Source organism: Nymphalis io, chromosome 14 (assembly GCF_905147045.1).
Source record: "Nymphalis io chromosome 14, ilAglIoxx1.1, whole genome shotgun sequence".
NCBI classification, from domain to species: Eukaryota; Metazoa; Arthropoda; class Insecta; order Lepidoptera; family Nymphalidae; genus Nymphalis; species Nymphalis io.
Window position 1 is genome coordinate 11,552,331 of NC_065901.1, and position 13,824 is coordinate 11,566,154.

Below are 13,824 nucleotides of genomic sequence, written 5' to 3' on the forward strand. Positions count from 1 at the left end.
TATAGACTCATATGATAATAAATATTATGTATTGTGAGTTTAATCATAATTGTACTGAAAATATTATTCTTTTACTATTCTCACTACATACATACATTACATTCTAGAACTCAGTTAGTTCATCATGGTGAACATTTGGTGGTGGGGCTTTGTGCATTCCCGTCTCGGTACGTACCACCCATAGAACAGCCATACTTAGTATTGTTGTGTTCAGGCTTGGGGGATGAATAAGCCAGGGTAAATACAGGCACAAGTGACATAGCATCTTAGTTTCCAAGGTTCCTCCAACCTTGGCGAATTCTTACAGCGCCATTTTGTTGGTATCTACTATCAGGTGGCTCATATCCCCGTCCGCTTACTTTTTTATTTTAAAAAATATACCAAGATATATATATACCAAGCGTTGTAAGACATCCTGGATTTCTGCTTTCCGCAGCTAGTCGGGTCCCAACTCCTTGAGTCATCGGTCTACCTGGCTGAAGGGTGACATCAGCTTTTGCCGATTCATGGTAACATCTGCTCCCACGGCCATCCGACCTTTAACAAACTGCCACTGCCACATCGTTTTGCTAATTTTGCAAACTATGTAAAAACTTCATTTCTCCTCCGAAAAACCTCATTTCTGATTTTATAGTATAAAAAAGTAGAATCGCCTTCGTCGTACAGTTCTGGATTTGGCAGTCATTATATTGGTGCTATATAGTCATCTCAGAATCTCGTTCTATCTCCAATCGATATTACCTGTAATGAAATGACCTGGAATCAACAAAAGCCATATACATACATACAACGTTTAATAATCTACTGAATAATATGGAAGTGATATACAGTGCTATAGCCGAATCGAAAGACGGATAGTTGCGTCATTAAGTCTACATTCTCTGGGGCTTATTTAGAAAAAATTATGAAGAAGAATTCTTACAGCCCAAGCCGGATAAAGGCTTTTAACTTACCTACATTGTAGTAGGCTTTCGAATTCCTGTTGGATGTCAAAATCTGCGCATCGCCTGTACGGCCTTCAAAGTGTATCTAAAAGATAGTTTAGGAGTAGGATCGCAATCCAATTTGTTCGCAATCCTGTTGTATTTAATATAACAAGATCCTTGTTGACTAGAAAACCACACCGCCCTGGTGGAGTTTACATTTTACATATAAATTAAGAGATAGAAGATTCAATTCTATAGTGTTTGTACAAAAATTATAAAGCGGTCAAAGCAATTTCAGTAAAACAACAAATGATGATAAAATATATAAGTTATGTTATTCCCACAAGTATCTTCTATATTATATATTAAACTCTAAAAATGTAAGGGATTTAATATAGTTTTAAAGTACGTAAATGAACAATTCTTATTTTTTTATTTGTATTGGCTGTTTTATTGACAAAATAATTGTAAGCCAGCGTCTGTGCGCAACGAAACTTAAAAAGTTGAAGTTTGAATTTAATTTAAACTTGTCAATCTTGTCATATGTCATACAAGTTGAGGCAAACAAAACTTTCGGTTATAAATTAATATTAGTTTTGCCGATCTTTAAAAAATAGAGAGAAAATGAAGTGTGTATAATGCTTTAGAGTGGTTTAATATGCATTACAAAATGTTTCTTACACGGTGTAAATAAAATTTTATTTCAGGTTGACTGTCGACGGGCTACTTGTTTATTTCCCTTACGATTATATTTATCCTGAACAATATGCATATATGCTAGAATTGAAAAGGGCTCTTGATGCTAAGGTACCTTATTCGATATTATAATTACGAAAATATTTTTTATAGGTTATTTACAAAATTAACGTGATTCTAAACTACAACGATCAAGCTTGTCTAAATAAACACGCCGGGTTTAAACAAAATGTGTACAATAAAACATTGTTTTATATATTTACATCATGTTCTTATCTTTGCATAATACAACGAAATATGTTATATAAAAAAATATCGGATTATTTGAATTAGTTCAAAAAGCATTATAAATTAAACGAGTAGTAAGTGTATTCAAATTCTATTGACAGGGTCATGGATTACTTGAAATGCCTTCAGGAACTGGTAAAACTATATCACTTTTATCACTAATTGTTGCATATATGATACACAATCCCCATCACGTCAGGTTAGTTATATATTATAATATGTTCCTTAAATGAAATTTATAACGTCCCAAATACTTTTTATGACATAAAACTTTTAATTAAATTTCATTAGTTTGATTAATTGAAGGACATGTGAAAAACATTTTGTTATATGTATAATTAATTAGTAAAATAAAATATGAATGATAAATTTCTGTATGCAAGAACACTATGTTCAAAAATGGCAAGATATAGGCTAGTAAAGTAAGTAGTAGGCCTGTGTTAAGAAGCTGAAATCCTTGTAATGATATTATTTATAAAACACTTTTTAAAAATTAGATTAAAAAAAAAAGACCATTTTAAAATAGACAAAATCTACTTTTAGAGTTGTTTACTTTAATATATATGTACCTTATGCTTTCAGAAAACTAATCTATTGCTCTCGAACAGTCCCTGAAATAGAAAAAGTTTTAGAGGAATTAAAAAATCTAATTAAATACTATGAAAAATGTCAAGGTGAGATGCCAAATCTTACTGGAGTTGTTTTGAGTTCAAGAAAAAATCTCTGTATACATCCAGACGTAAGTACAAATTTAATATACATAATTATTATCTTTTTATAAGATAGTAATCTATAATTGGGACTGTTTCTGGTGTGACAGTAGCTGGCTTAAATCGCACAACATTCATATTGAGTAAGAGCCCTCATAACATATTTTTGGCTTAAAAAATATGTCTGGTGTATTTAAAAAGCGAGTTTGGATTTTGCATGTTAGAGCCTGGTAACCCTAGTACAATGTTTGTTTTTTTTAAAGTGCCTTAAACTGGAATTAATTCAATTAAATAGGATTATGTTTAATTGTGAAACATTCAGCATAGCTCCAGCTATTAAGCTAAAAAAAAAATTATCCAAAGTCAATAATAATATATTTTAAACTGTTACAATATTTGATGAAAAATTGTTTCTTCAATCGAAGGTGTCTCGGGAGAGGGAGGGAAAATTGGTGGATGGTAAATGTCACTCTCTAACTGCGAGTTATATCCGTGAGAAACATGAGAGTGATAACTCAGTTCCTATTTGTAAGTACATGTATTGAAAATATTCAACTTTGACGTCGATTAAGTCTCGATTTCCGCATTGATTATACACTCAAATAAAATAATAGCATATTATGATTTTACATATCATATATACATACCAAAATGTACACAAATATACACATTAATGTATATGTATGTGTGAATGGATGTATTTACAAATTTAGAAGGAGTTTATCATACTTGATGAATGTATTATATGGTTTCAAATTAAATTAATCATATTGTTAATTCTGATAAAACTTAAAAAAGCTAATTGATTAATTGGATTTAAAAAAAAATACATGATTATTTTATATCTATACATTAAAGTTTACTTGTACTCCCTTTCTCTCTAAGTTTATTTTCGTTATATATCCGTGACTGCCTGTAAGATTTTGCTGTTAATGAAGCCACATTCTGTGTCTATATACTATATTAATTTGTTGCTTTTATAAAGTTTTTATCAATTTAACTTTCCACAAAAATACCGACAATCTATAATATATATTTAGATAAAATTTGCCAATCATATTCACAGGTCAGTTCTATGAAGGGTTCAATCGAGAAGGCAAAGAGTCCATGTTGCCCTACGGTGTGTACACAATGGATGATCTCAAACAATATGGGGCAGATAGAAACTGGTGTCCATATTTTCTTTCCAGATTTGCTGTATGTATAAACCTAAAAACTTCTCTCTACAAATATATAATATGTATGTAGGTTAATTTCTAGAATATTCCATATTATTTAATGTTTATAAACATATGTATATAACGATCAATTAAATAATGAGTTTATTTAAAAAAGTATAAGAATAATACGAGAAAATAATAATTAAACATTATTTAATGTTTAAAGCATGTATCAAAATGTTAATTAAATATACTTAAAATATATATAAGTCGAGATGGCCCAGTGGTAAGAACGCGTGAATCTTAACCGATGATCGTGGTTCAAACCGGGCAAGCGCCACTGAATTTTCATGTGCTTAATTTGTGATTATAATTTATCTCATGCTTGACGGTCAAGGAAAACATTGTGAGGAAACCTACATGTGTCTGATTTCACTGAAATTCTGCCACATGTGTATTCCACCAACCCGCATTGGAGCAGCGTGGTGGAATAAGCTCCAAACCTTCTCCTCAAAAAGGGAGAGGAGGCCTTAGCCCAGCAGTGGGACATTCACAGGCTGTTACTGTATACTTAAAATATATTACATTTGTTGAAGTGCCTTAATATAGCTTTAATATAATGAAACACTGTTTAGGAGGCCTCTAAGACACATACTTTCCTAGTTTAGTAGTCAGGATTCCAATGAATTTTGTAGTACTGAGCTTTACAAATAAAGATTTCTTATTCACATTCTCATTCTTATTTACTTTACAATGGATTGCTTTTTCTTTAAAAAAATATGTATCTTCCACAGATAATACATGCAGAAATCGTGGTGTATTCATACCATTACCTCTTAGATCCAAAAATAGCAGAAGTAGTGTCTAAAGAATTGCATAAAGAAGCAGTTGTTGTTTTTGATGAGGCTCACAATATTGACAATGTTTGCATAGATTCGCTCAGTGTAAAGATCACGAGGCGAACCATAGACAAGAGTACACAAGCCTTGCAAACGTTGGAGAAAGCAGTCGCTGAGTATGTAAATATTTTGCTTATTATATTTATATTATGTTATCGCGGGTTTAAAGCAAACACTGACTCAATGTGTTTAATAAGTATTTATTATCTGTAGAGAAGTTCTGAAGAATATATACCAAAGCGCATTACAGTTTATTTATTTTCATAAATAATTAATTGGTTCTGTCCAGGTGTAGTATGTACCGTTGTAGTACCTGAGAACCTTAGTTTAAATCATAGTTTGGACCAAAATAATTTATTGAGTTTTTATGTGATGGAAAGCTCATAAAACCGTGTCTGATCTGAGTGAGAGAATAGAAGGCGTCAGGAGAACATTACAGATAATCCAATTAAAATGATTAATATAGATTGAAACAAGAGGACGCGTCTCGTCTCGCGGCGGAGTACGAGCAGATGGTGGAAGGTCTGCGGGACGCGGCGGTGGCCAGGGACACCGATCTCATACTCGCCAACCCCATCCTACCGGACGAGGTGCTCAACGGTCAGCACCATCATTTGCTTCCACCTCTCCCACCCACCACTCAGTGTCGGCGCAGTGTATTCTCTGTGTGGAAATCACTTGCAATACTTTTATATCACCACCGCTCCTCCTGGAGACGGCCATCACTAATGGTCTCATTTTCCGCCTTTTTACGGGTGGCTTAGGTCATACGCGGACGATCGATTCGATTCGATCGATTTTTCGACCCCTAAGCGGGTCCCCGTGGGTATCGACCCACGAGGGTCATACGAGTCGAGCACGAGCACCCTAATACACCGACAGACGTACACAGAGAATCCTCCCGTGTGTCGGCAGAGGTGGTCCCGGGCAACATCCGGAACGCGGAGCACTTCCTGGGCTTCCTGAAGCGCTTCGTCGAGTACGTGAAGATGCGGCTGCGCACGCAGCACGTGGTGCAGGAGTCGCCGGCCGGCTTCCTCAAGGACGCGGCGGCGCGCGTGTGCCTGGAGCGCAAGCCGCTGCGCTTCGTGGCGCCGCGCCTGCAGGCGCTGCTGCGCACGCTGCGGGTGGCCGACCCCGCCGCCTACGGCGCGCTCACGCTCGTGGCGCACCTGGCCACGCTGGCCGCCACCTACACGCGCGGCTTCGTCGTCATCGTCGAGCCCTCCGACGACCGCCACGCGCTCAACCCCGTGCTGCACTTCTCGTCGGTACCCCCCCCCCCACGCACACTCGCGCACTCGCACACTCGCTCGACGTCTAGCAAATATATATATAACGTTTCAGATGCATGGACTCGTCGATAGCTATGAGACCCGTGTTCGCGAGGTTTCAGTCCGTCATCATTACTTCCGGTAAATATTTCGAATTGGGTGTATCTCATGTTTTTGCTGTTTTTATTGATGACGATAATCTGCGTGCGATCGGGCGGGTAGGAAACCAGGTGTTCGGTTCGGGTTGCTCCTGCTGTGTTCCTAGTGTGAGTGACACTAAACAAAAAATAACAGTATGTTATTATTACACCGACGATGGACAACGGTGTATACGATCACCAATAATATAAACTCGCTGTGATTATTTAATCATAAGTAACTTTATATTGCAATTTATAAACGAAGCAAATATATTAATTTAGAAAATATAAAACAAGTCATGAACGCAATTGGAATAATAAAAAAAACCTTTGCTCCGAACTGTGATCTAATTTGTATTATGGTGGTGGGTTCGATTCCCACCCAGGACAGATAATTGTGTGCATGAACATGTCTGTTTGTCCTGAGTCTGGGTGTAATTATCTATATGAGTATGTATTTACAAAAGAAAAGTAGTATATGTAGTATATCAGTTGTCTGGTTTCCATAGTACGAGCTCTGAACAAGCTTAATTTGGGATCAGATGGCCGTGTGTGAAAAATGTCCCAGGATATTATTATATTTATAGGAACGTTGTCTCCGCTGGACATGTATCCCAAGATTCTTGACTTTAACCCGGTCATCATGAGCTCCTTCACCATGACCCTGGCGCGGCCGTGCATACTACCCATGGTGAGTTGACATTAGTCAAAATATAATTTTTTTTTTTTGTTAATCCCCGGCATAAAAAGTGGATTGTTCTTATTTCATGTTACGTGTGTATCTGTCTATATGTGATCCATCCCAGCTCCTAAACTTTTTGATGCAGTTTTTTCCTTTTGAAGTCTGGTGATATCGGTTCTTAGCTATGAATTATGAAAATCGGTTCAAGTGTTTGAAGATCATCCGCTCATTATCAACTTGACAAAAGAGTGTTACCAAATTCGCAATTTCGATGGATTTGTATATGTGGTATTAAAATATTCTCATGTACTTTTAATAAAGTTAATGGCCAACGAAAACACATTTAATTTTTTACTTTTTAGAGATTATTTTGTTTCGTAACCGTAACAGCCTGTGAATGTGCCACTGCTGGGCTAAAGGCCTCCTCTCCGTTTTTGAGGAGAAGGTTATTCCACCACGCTGCTCCAGTGCCGGTTGGTGAAATACACATGTGGCAGAATTTCAGTGAAATTAGACACATGCAGGTTTCCTCACGATATTTTCCTTCACCGGAAATCACGAGATGAATTATAATCACAAATTAATCACATGAAAATTCAGTGGTGCTTGCCCGGGTTTGAACCCACGATCATCGGTTAAGATTTACGCGTTCTCACCACTAGGCCATCTGTTGGAGTGTATTTAAATTATTTATTTTATTACTGTGCAAAGAAACAGCAATAGTTTTTTTGCGCTCCTTTGTACTTGTTCTCCAATAACCGTGACATATTTCGAATATTTGTCGTAATTTTACAGATAGTATCAAAGGGCAGCGATCAGGTGGCGATATCGTCCAAGTTCGAGTCTAGAGAAGACGTCGCCGTCATCAGGAACTACGGACAGCTGCTGGTCGAGGTACGGGTACATCACCAGTTCATAATTACCCTTAAAAATGTCAGAGATTATAAATTTAAGCGGGTATACGACGTCATTTATTAGAATAGCAACACCGCACAACGTGATGTATGTCATGGAGGTTGGTCGGTTGTCAGACGCCAAGTATGAAAAATATAAGACGGGTGCCCATTTTATTATGTAGCCGACTGATGGAAATATAAAGTATGAGGGAGTATGTCAGTAGCGCCTGTGCTCGTGTTGTCTCGCGACCCCCGCGGTCTGTCGGTCCCGCGCCCCCCGCCCGGCGCCGGCGCCGGACGGGCGCGCTGACTGATTGAATAAAATCAACGTATTGGACGGCAATGGCGGCCATTTACATAGCAATCCATTTGAATCCGCGACATATATGTTGGTGATATATAATTAGTATTATTGGTTAAAAATGTACATTGATGCCATTTCCTAGGATAGATATCTCTTATAGATAGATATGGAAATATAATAAACTAGCTATTTACTCGCAACTTCATTGCAATCGTAATTTAGAATTACTGAATACCATTTTCCATCTTTCTTAAAAGAAGAAGATTTTCATACAAACTTTCATCCAATCTATCACTACCTTAGCAAATATAAAGGTCTCAATAAGCCACCTCTATTATAATTTTTTTCTGGTATATATATATTTATCTGGTATATATATATATATAATATATATATACCAGAAAAAAAAAAATAAAAAAAAAAATATATACCAGAAAAAAATTACAATTAATTTTAATAAATTAAAAAAAATACAATTTTTTTTAATTTATTAATATAATATACATATATATATATATATATAATTAATTATATATACAGAAAAAATTATATATATATATATATATATATATATATATATAATATATATATATATGGGTTGTGTGTGTGTGTGAATCCCACAAAAACCGCCCCTCCCCCATGGGAGCCATGTACCTTTCTGAAGGTTTTCGCTGCGTGAAAAAAAGGGTTGTGTGTACAAACAAAGGACTGTCGAATTGTTGATTAAATTAATCAACTAGATGTGCCCCGCGGTTTTACCCGCATTAAACTTGTATTATACGTATAACTATGATTTTAACCAACGTAATTCCCGACAATATTCTAAGCACAGATCTGTTTGAAAGTCAATCAGAAATGATACAGTATGTGTGTGTGTGTTTGCAGATAGCGTCGTGTGTGCCGGACGGCGTGGTCTGCTTCTTCACGTCGTACATGTACCTGGAGAGTGTAGTGGGGGCTTGGTACGATCAGGGTGAGTACACGCTGACCACTTGTGGTACCTAATTAGACCAGGAGGCGACCTAAGCATGTGCTACTCGATCCCGTCGGTAGACTCACCGCTGCCAACATGCACTTGTTAGGGATCGCAAGTAACACACACCGACGACCCTCATACGTCACGTCCCGTAAGCGCCTCGGCGTATGACGGCGTTCATCGTTCCTCCTGATTTCAACGGCGTCCTAAGCCGAGGTCCGGCCTCACAGGAGGCACCTTTAGAACGTCCGTCTCTCTTGAGCCCCTCGTGTGGCTCCTAACATCCGGCTGAGTTTAACTCGCCCATCCCGCCCGGTGACGCTGTAGAGGCCAGTAGGGCTAACAGCAATACACAGTCCGGAAAAAAAAGACCACTTGTTCCCACTATGTTTGTCCCATTGTACCACAGTAACGGAATTAATACGATACACAAACACAGTGTTGATCGTCTTAACTATAAGCACAAAAGGACATAAAATCTTAGTTCCCATGATTGGTGGCGCATAGGCGATGTACGGGAGAGCTTACCACCACTTACCACCAGGTGGACGACCAATTTGCCGCCAACCAATTTTATATAAAAAAAACGCCTGGACATTATCATGTTCATCATATATTACTTCATCATATACATCATCATAGCTTAAATCAGTGATCCTGCGGCCGCTGCAATAAATAATAACCATCAAATATTACTCACGAATAAAGGAACTGATTGAATTTGGCAAATTTGATGAAATTAATTTACATGGCGATTTGTAATGTAAACAACAAATTTTGTTTTATTTTTTTGGTTAATCTGTTAGATAATATAAATATAATATGTTGTGTCAACTCCAGGAGTGGTCGCGAGTCTGCAGCGACACAAGTTGCTGTTCATAGAGACGCAGGATTCCGCGGAGACGAGTTTCGCTTTGATCAACTATATTAAGGTACGGGCGAACTCTGTTTGCTGGCAAGTATCACTGGATATTATTGTATATCATTTGTTTTTATAATTTACGGTCACATGTGTGTCCAACCCGCATCGAACTAATGATGTACAAGGTCATTGGCCCCGGGTGAATGCCTAGGGACCTATCCAAAAATAATATAATTTAAAACTAACAGCTTCGGATTAAAGGGATGGCCTCAAATGTCTAGGGGCCCTGGATTTCTAAGTCCAACCAGGAAGTCATAAAGGTTACTTAAATTACGCAGTAATAGTAGAATCACGAACGGATGAAATTGAGTTTAACGTTTCGCTACGTAAATTATGTAAATTGAACCAGTCACGCATCGATGCAGATAAAATTGTGTCTGCTTTACTAAGTTCCAATTCTAATAGCTGCCAACTCGTGCGGTGTTTCAGGCGTGCGAGAGCGGTCGCGGGGGGGTGCTGCTGTCGGTGGCGCGCGGGAAGGTGTCGGAGGGGGTGGACTTCGACCACCACCTGGGCCGCGCCGTGCTCATGTTCGGCATCCCCTACGTGTTCACGCAGAGCCGCATCCTCAAGGCGCGCCTCGACTACCTGCGGGACCAGTTCCAGGTAGCGCCGGCCGCCCGCCACCGGTCAGCGTGTCGCTTGGCCTCAGTAACCACCTGCTTCGTTGCAGATACGGGAGAACGACTTCCTGACGTTCGACGCCATGCGGCACGCGGCGCAGTGTGTCGGCCGAGCGCTGCGGTGAGTGGGGAAAGGGGGGGGGGGCAACAGGCCACTCTCCTACTTCAAAAATTTAATCGAAAAAAAAAAAACATTAATTATGGTCTAACGATTTCACGTGTCTCTGCACAACAAACTTCATAGATTTAAAACTCTTAAACATATAATTTTTAAACAGAAAATTTCGATAACTTCAGTTGGCCAGACACAGAGCCTCTTTTCACTAGCTTTCAAAGCTTTCCACTAGATTAATGATGTAGTTAAATTAAATAATTATTAAATTAAAACCTAAAGCTATATTCTGTGTGCAGAGGGAAGACCGACTACGGTATAATGATCTTCGCGGACAAGCGCTTCAGCCGCGCCGACAAGCGCAGCAAGCTGCCGCGCTGGATACAGGAACACCTGCGGGACTCGCTCTGCAACCTCAGCACGGAGGAGGCCGTGCAGGTACACACGGAAACAGACATACATACACAGCCAACCACAGGACAGAGAACTCATCACTGATTCATTTGCAGTGATCTTTGTGTTCACGATTACATATTACTAACGAGCTATACTTTTTTACATTAAATATTTACGCAAAAAGGGGATTTCTTATATTTTTTAGTAGACGATATGAAAAAAACATTGTCAGGTAGCAGAATCGCTTGTTAATACATAAATAAAACACAAACAATTCCGATTATGTATATACATATATATATATATATATATATATATATATATATATATATATATATATATATATATATACATAATCGTAATTGTTTGATAAATAATATCTTAATAATAGAATGATCTAGACAATTGTTAATTCTAGTGAGAAAAGTACGACCCGCAAATAACAATAATAATAATGTGATGAGATTAGATCAAGACAGCTGAAAGATTTTTTATCTGTGGTATCTAACAATAGCTATAGCTTTATATTTGTATTAATGTCCCCTACCAGTAATAAACTATTTTATATTTTTTAACATTAATACCTAGAAACGATGGAGGTCTGTATATAGATATGAGTCATACATCACTTTTTGTCCGCCATCCGATTTCTGTTACTATCCAATTTGCCTCTAAAAATTTTGGCTCATATGTTCAGTGCCGGTGTTAGGGTTACTGACCCCCCGGGCAAAAATTTTGTGGCGCCCAGTTAAGGTAATCATAATTGAGTGATAATTTTTTGCTGATCCAAAAAATTTCAATCTTTCCTTTAGCATAACCCAGAGCTAACTGGCTCTGGTTTTTGTGATTTTGACTTATTTCATATTTTCAATAATTTACACTTAAGGGTTAGCTTTTCAGACCACGAATTATTATGGAGTGTTTGTTTTCTTGTTAAAGTTCTGTGAATTGATTTGGCACATAGACATATCACTTGAAACGACCCCACCCCGGGCCTCGTGACCCTAACCCCGTCTCGAGTTAATAACCCCCGAGTTAATTTACTATTATTGGCCTGATTTTGCAGTAAAGATTAATGTTGACGGAATAAAAAAATACTTTCTTATTGGTAGTTGCAGTTTCAGAGGACGGTGCTAAAGCAAAGCTGAAGCGCACGTCTTTATGGTCTTAAATTTGTTATTAGTTTTATTGATGGCTTGTGTGTTATGTTGATGACTCACTCGGTGCCAGCGTAGCGATGCGATCGTTTATCGACGCGAAGACTCCTATTATTTATTGAGATTGTTTGTAGCTATTTTATAGTTAAAAAAATAATAATTTTAATTTATAAATGAACGATAAAAACATGAACATGTCTAGTCACTTCTGCGTCCGAGGGGCGAAGGAAAATGCTATAATTGTTAACATTTCGGGTCATTAGAAAGTGCGGTGACTGTATATCTATATGTAAATAAATCTTATCACCGTTCTTCACAGATAAGCAAGCGCTGGCTGCGTCAGATGGCACAGCCGTTCACTCGCGAGGACCAGCTCGGCGTGTCGCTGCTGACGCTGCAGCAGCTGCAGTCTCAGGAGCAGCAGGACAAGATAGAGAAACAAGTCATTCAGAAGTGAGCTGCTGGTACGAGTCTCCAGGAAACATTGGAAGAGGCGTTTTGAGTATAACAAAGTACACGAGGCCACTTCTGTGCTGTACATATGCGTAGAAAAGTTATGAGGAATGCTTTACGTGACATAATAACGTAATTCTAACAAAAAACAGTAAAAGACAGCGGTTAAGACTTTTTTTAACACTTTTTCATTAACTTGACAATAATGCTACTTCTGATACAGATACTTTTTACAACATTGATGTGATAAATAATTGTCTCGTATTAAAAGAAACAGCGGGTCTGATCCATATTGTTACAAACGACTTGTTATTTATAAATAAAAATTGTAAATAATATGCGAAATAATACATAGAATAAGGAACAAATGGCTTGCAATGGTAAGATTCAAAAAATAAAATACATTTTGTAATTAAAGACTTTTTATTTTTCATCCACACTGTTTTTAAAATCAGACAACATTAAGTTACACATAAATTGTGTATCCAGTTATTTCGTCTCGAGTTATAGAAAACATTAAGAAGCACACACAATAAAAATAGCACTAAGGCTAACATCTATAATTGGTCAACCCATTAAGAGTTTACAAACATAAGTTTCAATTTTAAAGCTGGACATTAAATATTAATCCTAACTGCGAATGAGCAAAGTCTCGTTGAATTATATTTAAAAACAATCTAACATTTTCGTTAATAGCCGACTCATAATAATTTATTAGTTTCATACTCGAGTTAATTAATTAATTAAACAGCAATACTTGATATTGTTGTGTTCCGGTTTGAAGGGTGAGTGAGCCAGTGTAATTACAGGCACAAGGGACATAAAATCTTAGTTCCCAAGGTTGGTGGCGCATTGGATATGTAAGCGATGGTTGACATTTCTTACAATGCCAATGTCTAAGGGCGTTTGGTGACCACTTACCATCAGGTGGCCCATATGCTCGTCCGCCTTCCTATTCTATAAAAAAAAAAAAATTAAAAAACAAATTAGCAGTCATGTTTACTTGTTTAGCTAAAATACACAAGATATTATTTCATTTATTCTCTTTTAAAATGTTCGTCTTATAATAAATATAAAGTATGACACACAGTTTCATTGAAATATGAAATGTCGACAGAGTTAATACCTATTGAACTTTCTTCGGAGACCCTAGTCTCAAACAATTAAAGCGTTTCAAAAGGAAGCATTTTAAATTTTGTCACAACACAAA

The 13,824-nt window shown here is 37.4% G+C and overlaps 1 protein-coding gene and 1 long non-coding RNA gene across 4 annotated transcripts; one reads left to right on the top strand and one right to left on the bottom strand.

The window, feature by feature from the left end:
• Positions 1-38: 38 nt before the first annotated feature.
• Positions 39-13,022, top strand: LOC126773215 (general transcription and DNA repair factor IIH helicase subunit XPD). Of its 3 annotated transcripts, XM_050493963.1 has the most exons (19): positions 128-167; positions 437-509; positions 1,634-1,733; positions 2,012-2,109; positions 2,493-2,649; positions 3,046-3,148; positions 3,687-3,817; positions 4,575-4,795; positions 5,146-5,279; positions 5,595-5,946; positions 6,027-6,094; positions 6,681-6,784; positions 7,571-7,669; positions 8,861-8,948; positions 9,792-9,883; positions 10,303-10,479; positions 10,547-10,617; positions 10,908-11,046; positions 12,481-13,022. In XM_050493963.1, exons 3-19 carry the CDS (start codon positions 1,701-1,703, stop codon positions 12,616-12,618), a joined length of 2,205 nt encoding a protein of 734 aa, XP_050349920.1. In that variant the 5' UTR covers positions 128-167; positions 437-509; positions 1,634-1,700; the 3' UTR covers positions 12,619-13,022. The 3 variants fall into 3 exon arrangements, with proteins under 3 accessions (XP_050349919.1, XP_050349920.1, XP_050349918.1); XM_050493962.1 differs by lacking the exon at positions 437-509 and having other exon boundaries at positions 39-167; XM_050493961.1 differs by lacking the exons at positions 128-167; positions 437-509 and adding an exon at positions 1,465-1,555.
• On the bottom strand, positions 1,362-1,719 carry LOC126773318 (uncharacterized). Its single transcript, XR_007669728.1, has 2 exons — positions 1,608-1,719; positions 1,362-1,530 (listed from the first exon to the last, which is right to left on the bottom strand). It is a non-coding gene; the product is annotated as an uncharacterized LOC126773318 (long non-coding RNA).
• Positions 13,023-13,824: the final 802 nt, after the last annotated feature.